The sequence below is a fragment of the Xiphias gladius genome, chromosome 4 (genome assembly GCF_016859285.1).
Source record: "Xiphias gladius isolate SHS-SW01 ecotype Sanya breed wild chromosome 4, ASM1685928v1, whole genome shotgun sequence".
In the NCBI taxonomy this organism is placed as follows: domain Eukaryota; kingdom Metazoa; phylum Chordata; class Actinopteri; order Istiophoriformes; family Xiphiidae; genus Xiphias; species Xiphias gladius.
In genome coordinates this window covers 26240594-26261906 of record NC_053403.1, presented here as the reverse complement: position 1 = coordinate 26261906, position 21313 = coordinate 26240594, and the positions used below count along the sequence as shown (strand labels likewise).

The window sequence follows — 21313 nt, the reverse complement described above, 5'->3', positions numbered from 1 at the left end:
AGTCTGTGTAGTGCACTGGGTTGGAAAGAATTCCCTTTGGCCTTCTCTATTATATGACCAACCATGATCACATGCAGTTTTTTATCTTCTCACGTGAGGCATGAGATTTTGAGAAGTGAGTCCACATGTTTCTCACGAGCACCAGGTTGGACCTGGAAAAAGCACCTGGACTTTCTCGCAGTAAAGACAGTCACAGACCAACAGGGGTTTGTGGTGAGACAGATGTCATCAGCAGGGTCTCTGATACAGCTGGACACTACAGAGATGACCAGGAAACAGGATAGTCTTTGGGCGTAAACAAATCACTGAGGCCCAGGTCTGAGCAAAGTCTGCTCAGTCTGGAGCAAAGGTCACATGGAGGTTAGAGTGTGTAAACTGGGACGACTTTAGATGTCAGGTGTAAAACAGGAAAGTGATTTGTGTGTGCTTGTGTGTCTGTGTTGGGTCAATGCATTTTCAATTCTCTCAATTGTAACAGTCATTTTAGTTTGTGTTTGAATTGCCATATGTAGGTGCAGGTTGTACAACAAATTCAAATAAGAAAGACAATTTCATGTTTGAAAACTTATTACTGCCAACATTAAAGTTAAAACTCCGCTTGTGCAGCCCTTTAGTGTTGTGGGGTTTAATGAACATCGCAGCCTTAGGGCCAGTAGCTCAGCTTAAACCCTTAAGTCTTATTTTTCAAGCCTTCTTCCTATCAAATAAAAAAAATAATAAATAATTAGGTCGCACCAATTATTATCCTCTTGATTATAGTGTCTTGAGTGTCATTCATAATAAGCTAACCTGCCATATTAGGTGACAGATATTCAGAATATAAGTACAATTTAAAATAAGAATTAGTCTTCCAATATTTCACATTTCCAAAATTAATAATTCATAAAATATTAAATAACATATTATTTATATTTAAATACTGATGAAATCAAATATTGTGTGAACCAGTAAATTATTAGAGAAGGAGAAAATTAAGTCTTTTTCATTATGCGCCGATCAACCGGTAACTGTTTTTAATGTTGTGGCTGATCAATGTATATTTCGGAAGGCGTGTATAGAAAGTGAATTGACCCCAGCTGGGAAGGTTCCACGTGTCAGTATGCACTTGTGTTACGAGGTGTCTGGGTTGTCTTCTGCAAGTTCAGGTGGGTCTTGTGGTCTGTACATGAAGGTGAGGAGGAAAAGAGCCACATCATAAGAGCACCAATAGGCCGTGTGTGAGGTCACCGCCGACCAGTAGCGGCTCTCCACCAAGCCCTCCCGCAGCTCAAAGTCGATGCGTCGCTCCAATTCCACTGCAACAGAGAGAAATGATGGATTACTATCCAGCAAGCAAGTGTCAAAAGAAGATATTTTCTTCGAGTCATTCAGACAGACCGACGACACAGTTTAAACCACGTCACTGCGTCGGTCTGAATGAGTGTGTGTCATTATGGCAAAATGTGTTCCTGAAGACTCCTGCGGTAGTGGGAACTACCACAGAGGAGGTTTTGAGTAATTTGGCAGGTGTTGTTCAGTTTGTGCACGTTAACGATGAATACTCCATCTACTCAAAGGTTAGTCACTGAGTTCCACAAGGTTCTGTGCTTGGACCAGTTCTATTCACCTTATTTATGCTTCCTTTAGGCAACATTATTAGGAAACACTCCATAAACTTCCATTGTTATGCAGTTGATAGTCAATTGTACTTGTCAATGAAGCCTGATGAAACCAATCAGTTAGCTGAACTTCAAGTTTGCCTTAAGGACATAAAGACCTGGATGACCAGCAACTTTCTGCTGTTAAACTCAGATAAAACTTAAGTTACTGTACTTGCCCCCAGCACCTCAGAAACCCCTTATCTAATGATATAGTTACTGTGGATGGCTTTGCCCTGGCCTCCAGCACCACCATTAGGAGTCTTGGAGGTCTCTTTGATCAGGATATGTCCTTTAACTCTCACATAAAACAAACCTCAACCTCTGCCTTTTCTCACCAAGTAACATTGCCAAAATTGGGCACTTCCTTTCTCAAAATGTTGCAGAAAAACTAGTCCATGCTTTTGTTACTTCTAGGCTGGATTATTGTAATTCCTTAGTGTCAGGCTGTCCCAACAAGTCTCTAAATACTCTCCAGCTGATCCAGAACGCTGCAGAACGAGTACTGACAGGAACTAGAAAAAGAGATCACATATCTCCTGTGTTAGCTTCTCTGCATTGGCTCCCTGTACAATCCATTATAGAATCTAAAATCCTCCTCCTCACCTACAAAGCCCCTTAATGGTCAGGCTCCATCATATCTGTAAGAGCTCATAGTACCTATTACCGCAGTAGAACACTGCTCCCAGAATGCAGGATTACTTGTGGTTTCGTAGAGTCTCCAAAGGCCTTCAGTTATCAGGTTCCTCTACTGTGGAACCAACTTCCAGTTTTGGTCAAGGAGGCAGACTCCCTCTCCACATTTAAGAGTCAGTTTAAAACCTTCCTTTCTGATAAAGCTTACAGTTAGGGCTGGCTCAGGCTTGTCTTGAACCATCCCCTACTTATGCTGCTAAAGGGCCTAGACTGCCGGGGGACTTCCCATGATGCACCGAGCTCCTCTCTCCTCCTCCTGTCTGCCTCCCAGACCCAAACTTGAAGATTGTTCCACGGTAGAGGAGCCTCACAACTGAAGGTTTAGATGACGACATTGTTGAAGTTAGTTGGCGATATATACATCAGGTTTTACAGCTGTTTCTAAGGTTCCAGTGTCATTCTCATTGAGCCTGCAGCTCTATCAACAAGATGGTCAATGTGGGAGGGACTAAAGTCAGCATAGGATTCCTCTGTTATATTGAAACATGGCGGCGAGTTAAGTGCTGATGGAATCAGTTCCTTAAATTTAGCTACAGCACTATCAGATAGACATCTAGAAAAGACATTTCTGCATAAGTGTAAGTGTGTAGTCCAGTAACAGGAATTCCAAAGTTATTAAATAATGGTCTGATAAAAGAGGATTCTGTTGAAAGTCTATTAAATGTTCAATTTCGATGCCATAAGTCAGAACGAGGTCCAGGGTGTGGTTAAAACAGTGAGTGGGTTTATTTCAATCTGAGCGAATCCAATTGAGTCCAATAATGAGATAAACGCAGTTCTAAGGCTCATTATCAGCATCCACATGAATATTGAAATCACCTACTATAATTACTTTATCTGTACTAAGGACTTAACTTGATAGAAGCTCTGAGAATTCCGATAAAAGTTCAGATTAAGGGGCAGGAGCACGGTACAACAGAATAGGTTTTAAAGTTTTCCATGATGGATGTGTAAGACTAAGAACCAGGCTTTGAATGAGTTATAACTGAGTTCATGTTTAGGGTTGATTATTAGGCTCGAGTTAAAACAGTGATCTGATAACAGTGATGTCATGCTGTACTAACCACACCTTGGTAACACTCCTTCCTCACTACCACAACTGGAGGTCAGCAAAACAAGACTTTCAGCGTTAGTTAAGTTAACCTATTAAAGTGAAATAGTGCTTACTTCACAGTATATGTTTTTGTTTGTTTGTTTATTTAAGTTTAATTTTCTCTAATTTTATATGGACATTTTTACTAAACATACTAAACAGCAACAACAAAAAAGGGTTTTGGATTGCAGTCCTGATCGAAAGTCAGTCATTATTTGACCTTAAGAATCTACGGTATTTGTTTCTGGAAACACCCTTTGTTTCAGTATGGAAAAATGACAAGCGTGGCCCGGTTCAAATGCCCTCTCTTACACACTCGTCTGTTGACTGGGGAGGATCTGTTGAACCTGTGACCACACCCAGCTGTGAAGTGGAGGGTTCTTGTTATACCACAGTATGTCACAGATGCACATGTATTGTCAAAGCCAGATAGTTTGACATTACTTACTTTGACATTACTTTTAAATCAGGGCTGAAGGCTGTTAGTCTGACAGACCTGTTTTTCTTATCAACACTGACACTTTATTAAAATACATACAGTCTGTAATAGGGGTGGATGGGTAAACAGTACAGATAGTACGGTATCCGGTATGAACTAGCCCTACTGCATGGATTTTGACTATACTGTGCTAACCGGTAGAACCCTCAAAGATCTATAGTGGCAATGACGTAACTACACCAGTGGTAAGCAGCAATGCCTACTCTGCCGGAGAGAAGAAGAAGATTTGCCGCAGGCTTTGTCTTCATCAGCCTGCGCTAGCAATTCTTCTGGAGAGTGTGAGAGTCCATGCCGCCCCCTTATGGGATTTTAGATAAGCACGCTGGCATCCCAGAATCAGAGACGTCACCTGTAACCCGACAGCTTCGGCATCTTTCCCACTACGCCAGGCTCTTGCTTTTTACACAGACGTCCACCCGGCTCTGTGACTACCTCCGCTGCCAGCTTAAAGGCGGAACAACAATGCCCCCCTCCATTCCATGTTTGTACCTTTTGTACAGAACAGCGAGGCGGAATAAAGGTGCAACATTCCCGCCTTGAACAGGCTGTATATAAGGGGCTGAGGAAATGATCTGAAAGCGCTGCACACAACAAAGAGAAAGGGCAGTTGTTGAAATATACCGGTGCAACTTCCATTATATAGAAATGGTTTGGGTTTTAAAAGTATGTACTGTGATATATACCGTTACTGTTACCGCGCTTCAAATTATACCCTGATATAAATGTTAGGCCATACGACCGAGCTCTATTCTGAAACATCAGTCAACACAAAAGTCCAGGTAAAATGATTTCACAAAGTGCTGCCCCGCTCCTCACACACAGTTTGGAGTTTTTACACATTTATGGTGATGTAACAGCTGATGTGTATTAAAGTCTTTCAGGGTTCAGTGCTGAGGACTGTGTGGGGGGGGTGGAACCAGAAATAGGAATGTGATAATGAATCAATCCTGATTACAGGAAACAGTCAAAATTTTAGGGGTTTGATGGATTTTGACCCTTTGACCCCCCTCAGCAGCTAAGTTCACTTGGGTCTCTCACCAAAAGCACAGTACTTACACGAGGTGCTGTCCATGACTGCTGAGGTGGACTGGGACATGGCAGGCTCCGCATCCCTCCTCTCCTCCTCTATTTGTTTGTCCTTCTCTTCGCTGTCTGCCACCATCACTCCTTCCTCTCCTGACGCCACGTTTTCCATTTCAGAGGTTCCACCCTCGCAATCTGACGGTTCCTCCTCCACTCCACCCACCTGGCTGCTGGAACGGGAAAAGCGAGAAAACAGGATTCCTCCTATTCCCTTCCCAAGACTCGCAGCACCTGAGGGGCAGTAAGATTCATGCATCACATTTCATTCATCCATTTGAAATATATTATACATACATCATCTCTAACAAGCTGAATTCTTTCACCAACAGAACCAAATGCAGATGTCTTTCATGGTTCTCCATACAGTTCTAAGGAGCTGACACACTTGGAGAAACACTAGCTAGCTGGTTCACCACCTCTGGGAAAGACTGAACAGCAGTGTTTCACTGACTCCTGCTGGTTCAGACTCTATGTCTGTTGCATGTCTGACCACACCCATCATGACTGATGTATATTAGTGATGGGAATTCTGGTTCTTCTTAGTGAGCCAGGTCGTTTGGCTCAGCTCAGCTTACGATTTGTATGTTTGCACATAGATCACTTAAATTATCCAATGTAATTATACTAAACCTAACCCTTTCCAGAATACCATTATTTTACATCACGTTTGTTATAAAAAAAATTAATGTAAAAACACCAAACACTATTAGACATATTTCAATTGAATGTTGTAAATTAGCATTTCGCTACAAATACTAAACACAGTGTAGACCCTTCCCCATTGGTTCCCTGTAAAATCCATTATAGAATCTAAAATCCTCCTCCTCCCCTACAAAGCCCTTAATGGTCAGGAACCATCATATCTGAAAGAGCTCATAGTACCTATTACCCTAGTAGAACACTGCGCTCCCAGAACGCAGGCTTGCTTGTGGTTTCCTAGAGTCTCCAAAGGCAGAATAGGAGGCAGATCCTTCAGTTATCAGGATCCTCTACTGTGAAACCATCTTCCGCTTTTGGTCCAGGAGGCAGACACACTCTCCACATTTAAGAGGAGGCTTAAAACCTTCCTTTCAGATAAAGCTTATAGTCAGGACTGGCTCAGGCTTGTCTTGAACCAACCCCTAGTTACGCCGCTATAGGCCTAGACTGCCGGGGGACTTCCCATGATGCACCGAGCCTCTCTCTCCTCCTCTTCCTCTCCACTGCTTTAAATATTATGATTATCATCTATAATTATTAATTATAATAATATCTATAATTATTATTTAGTTTTATTAGTACTACTATTCACCATATTATTATAATTATTAGTTTTATTATTAGTAAGGTAAGAGCTGCCAAAGAGTTTAACAGGGGTTTATGTGCTGGACTACTTCTTGGCTACTTCTTGGTTTTTTTTTTTGTACGGATGAAACAAACAAGATATAAAATGTTGATCAGGGAGCTGTAGAGGTAGTGGGATCGTACCTTTGGGCAGAGCCAGGCTAGCTGTTTCCCCCCATTTGCAGTCTTTATGCTGAGCTAGGCTAACCAGCTGTTGGTTGTAGCGTCACATTTGGTGTACAGACATGAGAGTGGCATCAATCTGAACAACTGACTCTCAGCAAGGAAATGGATATGTGTATTTCCCAAAACTATTCCTTTCAGAGAATTCTCAGTTGCTTACCTTAGTAAGGGGGTTAATTCTCACTAGATTTAAATGAATAACAATAACAATGTTCTTAAAATACTGATTGGTGAAGTTGAATTTACCTTTCAGTTTATGCAGAGTAACAGGTAATAGGCTCACGTCCTGAAAAGCCTTTTCTAGAGATAAATGCTGGGTCAGTGGTTAGAAGAAGGTTCTGGGTAGTTTCCTGGGGTGGTGCCCTGCAAGCTAAGTGAATTGTAAAGTTTTAATTGCCTGTAGCTGTGAATGGTTGTTTCGCTATGTGCGGTAACCCTGTAATACTTATAGCATCCTGTCCAGAGGCAACCCTGCTTCATGCTCAATGCATGCTGGGATAGGCTCCAGCCCATGACTCTCAACAGGATAAATGGATTATATATGTGCTTTCAGTCTCCACTCTACATCTGCTGCGTAGAGGAAAAGTGACATCATGTTGTCAGTCCGGGAGACAGAAGCTAATTGGATCTATTGATTTGTGTAGACCACACTGACTGTCCACTGCTTGCCTTGCTACAATATCAGCAGGGGAGGCAGCTCCTATTTCTCTCTGCTCAGATCAGGTGCACCGTGAGTGTGTGGCTTTTGTGCCTGAAAGGGCTGTTTTTTGGCTTTCACATCCATCACAGGTTTTTTCCTAATTGTTTCTTTTTTATTTCATACACTGGTTCTTAACCATGAAAACAAAGACTACCACTTATGTCATGTCCTACCGCATCTGCCATCCACGCAGCCATAGCCCTCTCTGTGTGCTCACCCATGATGCTTGCCTTGCCCAGGCTGGTAATTGACTCTCCGTAGTGGCGTCGGTTCTGGGGTGGGGAGGTGCAGGGGCTGGGGATGCTCTCTGAGTCTGAGACCGATGCAGTCTCCTTCGGGGGGTTGAGCAGTGTGGGCCGGATCTGATCGTACGGTGTCGGGCTGTTGGTGTTGTACCTGCACATCACATCCACATCAACCCCAGGTCACTGACATGTACTGTGATCATTCTGTCTGCAGCTCTGATTTCATTATATTGGGTATACTGTGGCTTTAGTCACTGTTGGGTAACATCGTAACAGACAGACTGAAACATGATAATTACTACTACTTCATTGCTGCTTATTATACCATTACTCTTACTGTAAGTTGTTTACACATATAACAGATGAGCAAAACGAGAGAGAGACGGAAACTGTGGGACGTGAAATAATGAATGTCATCACAGCCGCGACTGATTTGCTAAATTCACAGGAGAATTCATAAAATACTAGTATGTTACCTCTCATATATAACCACATGACTTACCAGTGGATTTGAACAGGTGCAATGTTACTGTAGTGTTTTAAGATAAGAGGCTCCAATCTGTACGCCTGAAACAAACAAATACAAATGCTTTAGCAGATGAGGGTTTCTCACATTACTTCTCAGAAATGTTCTTTTTGCACATTTCATTTTAATGTAATTGTCAGCATGTCATTTAGTTTTCATTATTTGGTAGTGAAGTATTAAAGAAGCACCACAGACCTATATAGTATCCATTGAGAGGTTTTGTTTCTCTTTGTAACATGCCAGAACACATCCCTAAAACTCATAAAAGTCAGAAAAGTGGGTAATGATTGTGATCTGAGCAGGACAGCTACGCAGTCAGTTGTGGGTACTGTAACTCACCACAGGGTCTGTGGGATGGAATATGTTGAAGAGGCGTTTGCAGATAGATGTGGGGAGGATACTGTCCTGCACACCGTTGTTCCCAGGTCGGATCCCTCGCAACGCCAAGAAAACAGCCAGAGGAGAGCCCATGCAGAAGAAATTTTCGACCTGCAACACAGAAAACAGGGCAGATCTAACATGAGAACAACCCTACCCCTCCCCCCTCTCTTAAGCGGAAGGTTTCTAGTTTGAGAAAAGATTTGTAGTTTCAATCAGAAGGTTTTTAGATTGAATGAGATGGTTTGTAGTTTGAAACAAAAGACTTGTGCTGAACAGGAAATGTCAGGTGACAGCTGATGACAGATACAGTACAATCAAACTTGGCAGGGTTACCTTGAATTTCAAGGCTGGTACTGCAGCACAAGACGAGGTCTGCAGACCCTGGAACTGATCCTCCAAGTCCCTCAACCTGGTGAGATGATGGATATTATGCAGAAATTAAAATTACTCGTATAAAAGGCACTTTCATGTCAGCAAGGCCAAATACAAGTTTCAATCAAAACCAATTTAATGAAGGTATTAGTTTATTAGTGAAAAGAAGAAATTTATTTGGTCAGAGATGCAATTCCCTGCAGCCGTCTACTTTTAGAAATCTTGGTGACCATAGGCAAGACTGCAAATCCTTCATAGCTGGGTGCAGCGTAGAAGAGAGACTGAATGCATTCTATTAGGAGGAATACATAATCAGCAGGTGAAGCATCAGTAATGACCAATTACATGAGCCCCTCTCCGCCCCTCTTTAGGAGACTGTTGAAATTAATGGAGGGGAGAGGCTGAGGTCTCTGAGAGAGAGAGGAAAGTTCACCTCCTTGAGGTACCGTGAAGCCCCAAACCACAAATCCACAACCAGTGGACAGTCGATTTTAATACAATTAAAAGTTGTAGTTAATGAACATGTCCATCCTACCACATGCAAATTTGTAGAACAAAGTAAAAGGGGTAAAACTCAACATACATGAAAAATGTTTCACGATTTTGGTTGGGTGCATCTGTCAAATAAAGACAATGACATTTCCTTGCATTTGCCATCAGGAGGTGCTCTGAGCAAGCAAATAGTTCAGCTTAAAAATTTTTCTATTCTAATTTCTTCTCTTTTCTTACAAATGAACAGGTTGAAAGGTACAGCAAACTCAAAATCAAAAGTTCTGAAAAATAAGCATTAATTGTGTTTGAGGTCTTGCTATGAGCTCTTAAAAATGTCATCAGTCGCTGTTAATTGCTTCCTTGTTATTTTTTTAAAGAGTTTAACTATGTTTCATCCCACAGACCTGGAGCAGTTCTCTTTTTGTGTGTCTCCTTTGTTGTGTGATTGACAGTCATTATACTAATTAGCTTGGAGATGAGACCGGTTCCAGACTCCTGCTGGAAGTGTAGTATTAAAACAGCACCACAGACCTATATAGTAGTGTTGAATAGTGTAAGGACTATTACGGGTGAAAAATGTACATTTGGTAGATTTTTGACCATAAAATTTCCATGCAGTTTATTCCAGGTGACAAAAAAAGGATACTTGTGTGTAGAGTTAATTTTAGCTGAACTGGATACAAAATAAACTGAGCTGGAGGCTCTGTTGTTGCAATTTTGTGAAGCTCAGACACAAAGGAGTTTTTTTTTTTTTTTTTAATTACTTTTGAATTAGCAGCAATACTGTATTCACATGGGTTGCCTGTACCGACAAACACTCATTCAAAGGGAAAGACATTGGACCACTCATCCAAGAGGCTTCCTCAGTTCTATCAAACCTTTGCTCGGGCTGAAGAAGCCACTGGGGACGAGATCTTAGGCAAGTCCAGTTGCCCTTTGAGTTGTACATTAACATGACCCGGAGGACTGAGAATCTTCACAGACAGGGTTTACTGTTACAGCTTTGGGTGGACGCTTACCTTCAAACAGCTTGTTGGCAAACAGTTAATTTACTCATCCTTCCCCTTCTCTGTGCTTCAAACACAGTGAAATGCAGAGTTCATGTGTGATTCATGGGGTTTTGGGGGCTCATCTCAGTCTCACCTCACCTCAGGTTTATCGATCATCAGTTAGTGTTCAGCACAAACTTCTCATGTAGTTTCTTGTTATTGGTGGCGGTTTAAGGCTGTGGGATTCCTCTCTGGCCTGTACACTGTGATACACCATGCCACATACACCCAGTTTGATTTGCATCTAATCCTATGGCCAGACCATCCTACAATATATACAGATACACATGGTACACATCAACAAAATCATCATATTGATTACTTTGTGGAAAATCAATAAAGATCATCAATAAAGATAAGCGGCCGTACATGCCCAAGCCATATCAGAACCACCACCACCATGTTTGACAGATGAGGTGGTAGCTGTGGGTCACGAGCTGTTTCTTTGTTTATCCACAGTTTTTGTTTCATCAGTCCATAGAACTTTTTTGAAGAACTTCACCGGTTTCTTTTTGTGTGTTTTTTTTTAACTGCAGCCTGGCCTTCCTGTTTCTGAGGTTTACCAGGGGTAGAGGTTCTGGTCCTAAAGTCTTCTCTTGATCGTTGACAAGGGAACATGTCTACCTACATCCTGGAGGGCCTTCTTGACTTGACCGTACAGTCATAAAGGGTTTTTTCTCCACCTTGCAAATGATTTTCCGCTCATCCACAAGGCTTGAGCTCCTCGGTCTAACAGCTCGTTTGACATTTTCTAGTTTTCCTGACCACGCCTGCTTTTTTAGAGCGTGTCCGGCTGCAGGATTTGGCAAAAGCAGCTACTTTTGATATATCTCTCTAATAGATTTTTGCTTTTTTGAGCCTGATTACAATCTTCTCCACTTGCATGGTCACCTCTTCACTCCTCATATTGACAGACAACTCCACCTCCATCTAAATGGCAACCGTCAACTGTCAGTCAACTCTGAGCCACGTTTGAGCTCTTTTGTGCATGAATTAATGCTGAAACAACACACAGCTGCCCGAGAAACATTGAGCAGCCAAGTGTCCAATTACTTTCTAATCCATAGACTTTGGGCACTCTGTGAGGGCTGTATCTCCCACACAGTTCTTTTTATATTGATGTAAATTCTGACTGTTCTGACTGTTTGATTGGAAGTGAACTTAGTTTAATCCACACCCGGGTTCAGAAAACTTGTAAATATTACCTCTCCTTATACAACAGAAAAACGTACAAGGATTGGCAGAGTCACTGAAATCTTCTGTACCTTTAGGTAAATCTATGCCAAAGCAGATGTGGAATTGAACTCCACACCTGTTCCAGAATAAAAACCCTTGCAGTACCTAAGGCGTGTGAGTCTCAGCTGCTCCTGAAGGTGGCGCTCCTCGTCACTCGGCCATCGGACCTTTGTCTCCTCTGGGTCTGGCGCTTCTTGATGATGAAAGCGGACGGGGTTCCAGCCTGTCATGATGTCGAAGGTGATGACGCAGCCCAGTGAGTGTGACACTATAGACACTTTCCCATTTATCTCAAAGTCTGGATTCCGCGAGCAGAAGAGTGAGTACAGACGATTCAGTTCCAGAGTCAAACCCCTGGTAATCTGCACACAAACAAAGCCAGGCAGTTGACCATAATTCAGTGCTATACAGCTGTGTTGGATTAAATCATTTTAGCCAGGATTTGTAACAAAGGGGAGTTGATTCAGACTCATGGAACTAACGAACTGGCAGCAGGGTGACGAAGTGTACCACCACAGCTGTGAGGAGACAGAGCGAGGTTGAACCTCAGGCCGAGTGTGTTTCTTAAAGGGAACTGGAAAGTGATTAAAGCTCACCTCGTCTCTGTACAGAGGGCTGGTGTAGTACATGATGTCCATGGCGCTGCTGTTCAGCATGTCCCTGAGACCTCGCACTTTGTCTGGAGTGATGGAGTCCACGGTGTCTACAAGGAGAAGATACAAATACATCCAAAACAGCTGTCAGAGGCTCCCAGAGGAAAGGGACTTCTTTTTTAATACTGTTTCATATTCTGTTGAAAACCAGCGATTCTGATGGAGGGACTCCACGAGCCTCCACATGGGCCCAGTTTCCCACAATCCTCCGCTTCTCAACTTCCTGCCTGAACTCCGCCCCCAGACTCAGTATTTACAGTATACCATTGGTTACCTGGTGACTCATGATATAATCTTATCACAGTAAATTCTTTCTTCTCTGCTGTGCCCTGCACTGGCAGGAAAGAGACCGCTTTTCTACAGAACAAAGACGAAAGGACCACGTTTCCTTACATCACCTCTGGCCCCGGTTGCACTGTAAGAGGACCTAGTCTTGTCCATCTGCTAAATAGCTGTTGTAACCGGTTCATTTTTACTGCAACACACACTGGACCCGGCCAGAGACGCAAGGCCCGACTGAGCTGACGAGCAGGGAGAGATTGGACTGCACATCTCCACTAGCCCCTGGATCTGCTCGACACTATTCGGTAGAACAGGAGGACAAACGCGCATCTGGTCGCTCACAAGCCGACGTCTGGGCAAAGTTAGCTACAAGACTGTGTGTGCACAGTAGTGTTCATTTTGAAATAAAAATATTTGATGATGACCTACGAGCTTTTTTTTTTCACAACGAATAAAGGATTAAGACTAAATCAAAAGTAACCTTTGAAGACAACAACTATGACGAAATGTATTGCTATTTTCGCCAACAAATACAAACTAAACGATGATATGAAAGACCAACATGTGTCAGCTGTGGAATCACACACAGTAGCTCCTGATTAGTAAAACAGTTTCCTCCGCTACTATTAATAATAAAAAGCCTTTGCAAAGTTATGTGTCTGTCAGTAATGTTATCTGATGTTACCTGTTCTTGGACGAAACACATGTATGGCCTAAATTCATCCACAGTCCACCGATTATTAGACGAGCGGCAGCAACAAAAGAGCTGAGACAAACTACGAAAACATGCAGGCAGCAGCACAAGGACATTTACAAAGAGATAAGACAATGTAACCATCAGGTGCTTTGAATGTGGAGGTAACGTTAACGTGACTTTCAGCCAGATAGCTTCAGTGTTGCTAACAGGATGAGTGAGTAAATTCCAGGATTGATGTCGGCAGCCTATCTAATTGTCCTCTAGATGTTTGCTCAACAAAGATCACACTGTTGATGTTCTCCGATAATATAGCGTCTGCTCTCAAACCGTACATAGAAAATTAACAGTATTTTAGTGAACAGGTGAGTGAAGAGCAAAGGTAGCTGCAGTATCGCCAGGTTAGCAGAGACGACTGTACTAGATCAGATTAGAGAGAGAGAGTTTGGAAATGCTGACCGGATTTAATGAGGTGAGTCAGTCTGTGCTACTGCAGAGCAGAGTGACGCCCGTAACCATGGTAACTGTACACAAAGATGGCGACAGCTGTAGACTGAAAATGTATTGAAGACATAAAATTCAAAAATGTCTGATGAAAATATCACTGACAAAAATTAGACTAAAATCTGACTAAAACTAATACACATTTTCATCAAAAGACCAAAACTAAATGAACCAGCAGCCAAATTTAGCACTACTTAATAGATAAATGGTTGCATATTTATGCTGGATGCTTAGTAGCATTTTAATTTTGAAGTCAGTGGCGTCCCGTCAGGACAAGGAAGACAAGCAGAGCTGGACCGGTTAAAGCTAAACATAGACTTCGATTACAAGAATACTGAAGTGAAAGCGATATCTGTCCTCACATCTCAGAACAGGATTCCGTCCCATAAAGGATCTGACGCTGCCTGTTTGCATTCATCTTGTAATTTACTGCCCTCTTGTGGCGGCGGTAGGCTATTGTCTCTGGAAGCTAGGTTAAAGGGTAACTGGACTGAATTTATATGGCACTTTTCTAGTCTTATCAACCACTCAAAGCGCTTCACTACATACCACAATCACCCACTGCACACACCCACTCACACACCGCCATCAGTGTGTGAGTGATGGCGGTGTGTGAACCACCAACCCTCCGATTAGCGGACGACCCACTCTACCCCCTGTGCCGTTCGCATCTATCATTTCTGTCATTTTCGTGGGTGTGGCTGTGTCCCATTGACAAAGGCTGGGGCTTGTCGAACAGAGAGGGGAGCAGCATTTTTGGACATTTGCGCATGCGCGTTGTGGATAATCCTGGGATCATTGACGGGCGACTAGCCACAGACTAATATGCTTGTCAAGCTGGCCTTGACTCAGCTCCCACCGTTCTGAGATGAGTTATGATATTGCACGCATTACTATACACGTGCGCAGACGCGTGTGGAAACTGCACTTGCGCATTAGGAAATAACTTCAATAGTCTTTTTTTCTTAGTCGTTAAGAGTTAGCAGTAGCAAGTAAACGAGCTAATTTCACTGTGATTTTTCATCTCAAATCCGTGTAAGTGGTCTCACTGAACACTTTGGTCAACATGTGTGATGAAGAGGAGTTGTGTGTATTGTGGAGCAGCTTTTAAGAACTCCGTTTTCTAACGAAAGCTTTCATAAAAATATTTATTCAATTGACATATTTACAGTTAACCATGTAACATAATACCCAAGCCTTTTAGTTCTGTTCTGCTGTGTAGTGGGGGTGTGGTTGCTTCTTCGGCTCTGCTTGCCAATCTGTAAACGTCACCGCACTCCACGGTGAGAAGTTATTTTGTGATTTAGTCTGTGACTGACTGGATTCTCTGCTCATTGTAACGTTTGTTTCAGCTCGGACAGATGTTGCCTGCTGTCTCTCTTTCTCTACTAACAAGCGGCACACATCTACACTTCCACACTGGGATCTCAGTGTGGGGAGCCAGTTAGTATAAAACATTAGTTTAGAGACTTGATTGGAATCTCGAGCTTCCCACCTTGGACTCATAATCCTTTACCTGCTCATTCACACCCACACACACAAACACACTAACACACACACACACACACACACACACAGACACACACACACACACACACATCTGAATACAGTCTCACCAACCTAGGAAGGTTTGTTTCTTGTGTTTGTTCTACTCAGTTGATGCTGGTTGATGCTTTTAGTGTGTAATAAACCTCTGTTATATTTTAATAAAGGGTCGCTGTAATATTAACAAAAGCGATGCTCTGCCAACAATTTTCAGGTTTTACAATGACATAAGTGCATGCTGATGATCAACAGGACTGTCCGTCTGATCAACACTCTGGTCTAAAGCTCGATAACTACTTGCTTGATAAATTTGGACCGGACATTTCAGATTCACCGCGGATGCGTCCGAAGGATTTTGGCGACCCTGAGATATACTGTGGTACGACATCAAGCAACTCTGTTCAGAAGGTCACTTTGACCAACCTTTTGTCCATGACGAGGTATCACAAAAAATGAATGACCACATTTCGGTGAAAGCAGATTTGGATATTCATGGTCCGCAGGGGATGAATCAGGGTTTTTGGTGACCCTCTAACCTTTGTAGTTTGGGATATAGAAAAGCCAATGTGCCACACATGTTGTTATCTAACCATTAAATTTGGGGATCAAACTCTAAACCTTATTAAGGCTAATGACCGGATGAACTTTCCTCTAGTGGCACTTAGGTCTAAAGGACATTTTTAGTCCCACGGTTGGGAAGGCTCTAGTAATAGCTTAACTGTCGCTTTCTTGTGCGTTTCCTTCATCGCCATAGTACTGAACACTTCTGGGGCAAATACTGGAGTTAATAACAACATCCAATATTTATCAATTCTCCAGTTTCCGCTTCAGTCAACTTGTTTCCTCTCAGCAGTCATGTCTTATTTTCCTCGTTAATGCGAAACCATCAGTGAGCACTACTGATTGCGTGTTTCCTGACATCAACTACACTGTCTGCAGAAAATATAATGTTTATGTGCCACAATAATGACCATGGTTACCATGTCAGTTGGTCTTGCATGCGTCATGTGCTTTATCTAATCCTGAATTAATCCCAGTTCTGATCCTGCTATTTTAAAAGGTGGAGAGGTGGGACAGTATATGCTGAGGTGTAACATACCTCCATCCAGAGCCAGTTTAGACCTCCACTCCACAGGAAGGAACTCTACATGCTCTGTAGTGCGATCAGAGAAGTGCTTCTCCTCCATCTTCCTGGCAGCATCTCTCATCCTGCGCACCAGCCGAGACACAACAAATTACTTCAAGAATTATTCTGATTCCATTCAGCTCTGTGTGCTCCCACCGGAAACCTCCCCGTATCTCACATGCTGGTGTTCCTGATGATGCGGCCTTGGTCCATCTTCTGGCCAATGCCATGCACCACAAAGACAATGTGTGTGGTTTCAGGTGGGGTGTCCTCAGGTGCTGCCTCCTCCACATACCCCCGATGGAGACGCGTGCCACTGCTTGAGGCTAAGGACATGAGAGGGAGCATTATTACTCGGCGTGATGTTCGCTAATGACCACTGAAGTGGCCAAAACCTTTTTCCCAGCAACCTTTTTTTTTCTGAAACCCCTCTACATCGCCAGGAAAACCCCGTTACAGTACACGTTCATATACAGACTGACCCTGATTTTTAGATGGGCCATTAATGCAGTTAACAATGCACGGAACAACTCTTTAGAGCTTGGTGTATAATGGTTTTGAGAGTGCGCCATGGAGGTAAGGTTCCCTGATATGTTAATGACAATCTACACCTGAGTTGGTTCTGTTACCTACAAATTGTAGTCCCGCTTTAATAAACTGGTTCATGGTTTATTTAAGGGTCAGTTCGCCCAAATGACAAAACAACATTTTTTTCTCTCTTCCCTCTGACATTTCTGCCTCCAATACAATGCAATACAGGTGAGGACAATGGAATTAGTTTGTGCTGCTCGCAGCACAGAAATTGACATTTAAAAATTCAACAGTAACATCTTTTTCTAGAGACAGTGTCGTCGTAGCCGGAGTAGTAAATCTACGAGGATGAAGGCTGATTAGACAGACAGGAGCTTATAACCCTTTAATTTTAAATTCTGTAATTCTGCAATTTCTCAGCACTGTGAGCACCACAGATAACACTTTTATTCCTTTAAAGTTTTTGTCAGCTCGGAAAGAAACTACATCTCAACAGCCATTAGGCTTGTAGTGCTAAAATGGCTGCACAATGTAAAAAGAGAACATCAAAACGCCATCTAATGGAGCGAATGTGTGGAAGATGTAAAATACATTCTGGTATTTTCCTGTAGAGGGGCACCGGTATAATAGATAAATACATAACCCTCCAATAGTTTATGGCTTGCTAGTTAATTAATTAGATTTTTTTGAAACCATACTTGCTTGTCTGCACTATAGTTTAAGTGCTTTGGTGACCTGGAGTTTCACTCCTGTAGTTCAACGTGTCAGATTCTTCATAGAGTGGCTCATGGAGCTGATTGGCTAAAGAGACCTCTTGTCTTGTGTGCATCTTGTAGCCTCTCCATATATACCTTTAGAGAAGCCCAGTTTCTGAGTGACGGTGCGTGCGATCTTGGAGGTGGTGGCGTCGCTGTACAGGTACACCTCGTCCACACTGTGCCAGTCCACATGACTCCTGCTCAGCTTCAGACTGTGGATGGCTGGGAGACAGTCACACTGTGATTAACAGCAAGTGACACACTTCACGCAGCATAATTACTTTACCATTCCCCATGAGAGTGTGTAGAATGTGGGTATGTATGTGTGTGAAACTCCATTTCACTGAAGTCCATTTACAAAAGCCATGATACAGACTGTACACACATTCAGTGCCTCCTCCTCAATCAGGTGAGCTTCCTGTTGGTTCAACAAGAGTCAGCTTTAACAACATCACCTGACTTGTTTTGAATGGCAGAGTTACAGCCACCAAACACACACACACACACACACACACACAAACCCACATGGTTACCTTATTCAGCACCTGCAGCCTCTGCACAGACCCACACTAAACACCCTCACTTCCAAACATACCTCGATCCTCTTCGTCTGTCACCCACACGTATACTGTATCTCTGTGGTTCCACTTTCTTCCACACTCTGTCTTACATTCCTTACCGTCCTTGCTGTCCACTGTGGTGGTCACTGCCTCCATCTCGTAGGTGTCCCTCATCTGTTGTCCCCGGAAACGGCCGAGGTGCTCCAGCTCGATGAGGTCGCTCTCGTCCTCTTCCAGGGGAAGCCACGTTCCATCAATGAACCACTGACCCCTCATCACAGGAATACGGTCTTGTTCTGAGGGACACCGCATGATGTTTACCACACTGTCTGAAAGGTTGTGTAGCCAATGCTTGCTTTAAATACTTCCCTATCTTAATCAAAGTACAGGAAACACTTGAAACAAAAGGCAGAGCATAAAGAGATGTTAAGTGAAAGAGACAAAGACAGAAAGTGGGGCCACACTCATAAGGCATAAAGTAAAAACTGAATATAAGTTAGTTAGTTGGCAATGGAAAAAATGATATCAAAGACAGAGCATCAAGGAGAAGAGTGTGAAAACAGTAAAGCCCTGGGAGAATATGCCCCATAAATGTGTTCTCTACTGTTCTGTGTGTTCCACTGTCCTGACTACCATCACCGTCAGTGCTATTAGTAGCTGTATTGTTTCAAAAGCAGCAGTAACAGTAGTAGCGGAAAATAATAATAATAATGGTGTTGACGGTTTTTGACGAGGCTGTTTGGCTGTATATAACAACGCCCACCACGTTTACTGTGAGACACTACGCAGCTCCTATAAGGCAAAGAGGCATTACATCTCTGCTTCCATGGCTTGTCCTGTTTTCAGTGTGTATGCGCGTGTGTGCGTGCGCATTCGTGCCGGAAACACACATTTCCACAGTTCCAATAAATAATAAATAAAAAGTGTACATAAGATACTTTTCTGTTTAATTATAACTGGAACAATTAGTTGATTAATGGATAAATCCAGTTAAATGTTGAGGTCATTTTTGTAAAGCAAAGATAGATCAAGTGAGGGAACTAGCAGTGACTGGTATTTTATCTTGGCATTTAATTACTATATCGTTTACTTGATGTCGACACGATTCATCAGTCAGTCAGTTGTTTGAGTCACTGATCCAGTAAAGATGGAAAAATGCCTGATATCCCAGTGGCTGTAGAGCCTCTGATTCTTCTGTTCTGGACGGCTGCCTGGACTAAACCTCACATTTCGCTTTTTGGACATTTTGGTGCCTATTTTCTGACATTTTGTTAAACTGTTTTTCAAAAAAACAAAGACCTCAATGATAAGAATTGCTTTTAGTTTACTACATAAACTGAATATACATACAAAAATAATTGTTAAATCTACATCCAGCAGATCTTTCAATGACAAGGAGCAGCCCAATTGTGGGGTTTCTTTCCAATAAGCTACAAACGATTACATAACTAAGGAGGTGACTACGTCTACTTTCAGCTCTGAAGAGTAGAAGTTTTAGCCCTGACAGGGGCAGGACTGTGTCGCTGCGACCATGTGTGTGATTCATGTATGGTGTATATCTCTATATAGCAGTGACTGTCTTCTATCCGCTATCCCGTGTTTGAAACAGTGGGGCTCGAGGTAATTTTTCATGGTGGTAGCTATTGCTTCCTAGGATGACGGGACGTCCTCCCAGTCAGGGCACTTGGGGTGGAGCAGGAGCAGGAGCAGGAGCAGGAGCAGGCTGGTGGTGACGGTGGCTCAGCTAACGGCACTAAAAACAGCGAGTCACCCGCGATAAAACAGCCTCATCGTCGGGGACGTAAATCGGGGGCATGCTCACGGTTCCAGTAAACGGGGTAGCATTCCTTCTCTCTGATGTCCACTTCGTAGAGCCCCCCTCTGACACACACTGCCTCCACGCTGATGCCGACGTCGTGCGGGTCCTTCGTGTCCTCGGACACCGAGCGCCGCTGCCCTCCGCCGCCGGCGTGCGCCCACGTCTCCGCCCGGGCACTTCCACTGTCCACGGCCCCGCTTTCCGGCTGGGTCTCGCCGGACCCGGCGGCCTCCTTCCCCTCGGCCTCGGCGGGAGGGACGGGGCGTTTGACCTTGTCGGGGTTCTGCTCGCAGAATCTCCGATAGACGATCTCGATTTTTAAAGAGTCGTGTCCGACGAATGGCTTCCACGTCCGCTTGTCCTCTTTGTAGAACCAGCGGACCTCCTCGGGTCCCAGCTCCGTGACAATGTCACCGCGGTGCCTGGAGCTGTTGGACCGTACGCGCTTCTTGGTCGTGACGTTCCCGTCACTTTCAGTGTAGTTTGGGTCCACGTCCAGATAGGACGAGACCGAATACTGTTCCCCCGCCAGGCCCAGCATCATGCCATCCTGGGGTAACAGCGGCAGGTGTCTGTCCAAGCCGGGCTGCGCAGGGTCCGGGTCCCCGCCAGCAGCATCGTCGGCCAGCGGATTGTCGTCGTAGCCGGACACGAACACATCGTTCGCCATGTCCCACTCGCTGCTGCTGACAGAGTTGTTCTCCGAGCTCTGCTGGCGGACAGTCGGTTTCTCCGTCATGTTGCTCCCCGTCCGGCCGCAGACTCGGTTAGACTCGGTACATGGAAACAAGCAATGATGCCCCCACCGCCAGACTGTTACACCGGATTAACGGCTCCTTCCTCCGCAGCTGCTAACATCTGTATGCCGAACTGCTCCGATCCACATTGACATCTACATTCCTTAACATCATAGCTACAGAATTGAAACGACTGACCGGCTCGTAACGCCGCTGCTGGGTCCCTGCCTGGACACACCGCCGTTCCCCGTCCCAGTTTTCGTGATAACTGCTGGGATGATCAATGAACGGTACTAGCCAGGATGTAATCTCGGCTGCTCCGTGCCTTCAAATCAACTTCCTGTTCCAACATTCAAAATAAACTCCGCATCCACGAGCAAGAAAACGCGAATTTTAAGATCATCGTCGTACAGTACGGAGCACACCCGTAAGATGAATATATACTGAATGAAAATGCAACTGTCCACGCAGTCGGCACCGTTTGTTTTCCAGAGCATAACCAGCTGGCCGCTCTTTCAATCTTTTTTCTAGAGACAGGCTTTTATTTAGTAGTTGGCCGTAAAAACGGCTAATTTGCTCTGGCTGTGTT

The 21313-nt window shown here is 43.7% G+C and overlaps 1 protein-coding gene across 1 annotated transcript; it reads right to left on the bottom strand.

Annotated features, from left to right (window-relative positions):
* Positions 1–996: 996 nt before the first annotated feature.
* On the bottom strand, positions 997–21008 carry ddhd1b (DDHD domain containing 1b). Its single transcript, XM_040124651.1, has 13 exons — positions 19991–21008; positions 18288–18464; positions 17702–17830; positions 16498–16645; positions 16293–16402; positions 12112–12218; positions 11621–11877; positions 8700–8775; positions 8325–8474; positions 7962–8026; positions 7432–7610; positions 4982–5239; positions 997–1295 (listed from the first exon to the last, which is right to left on the bottom strand). The coding sequence occupies exons 1-13, from the start codon at positions 20724–20726 to the stop codon at positions 1111–1113; spliced, it is 2577 nt and encodes an 858-aa protein (XP_039980585.1). The 5' UTR covers positions 20727–21008; the 3' UTR covers positions 997–1110.
* Between the last annotated feature and the right edge of the window lie 305 nt (positions 21009–21313).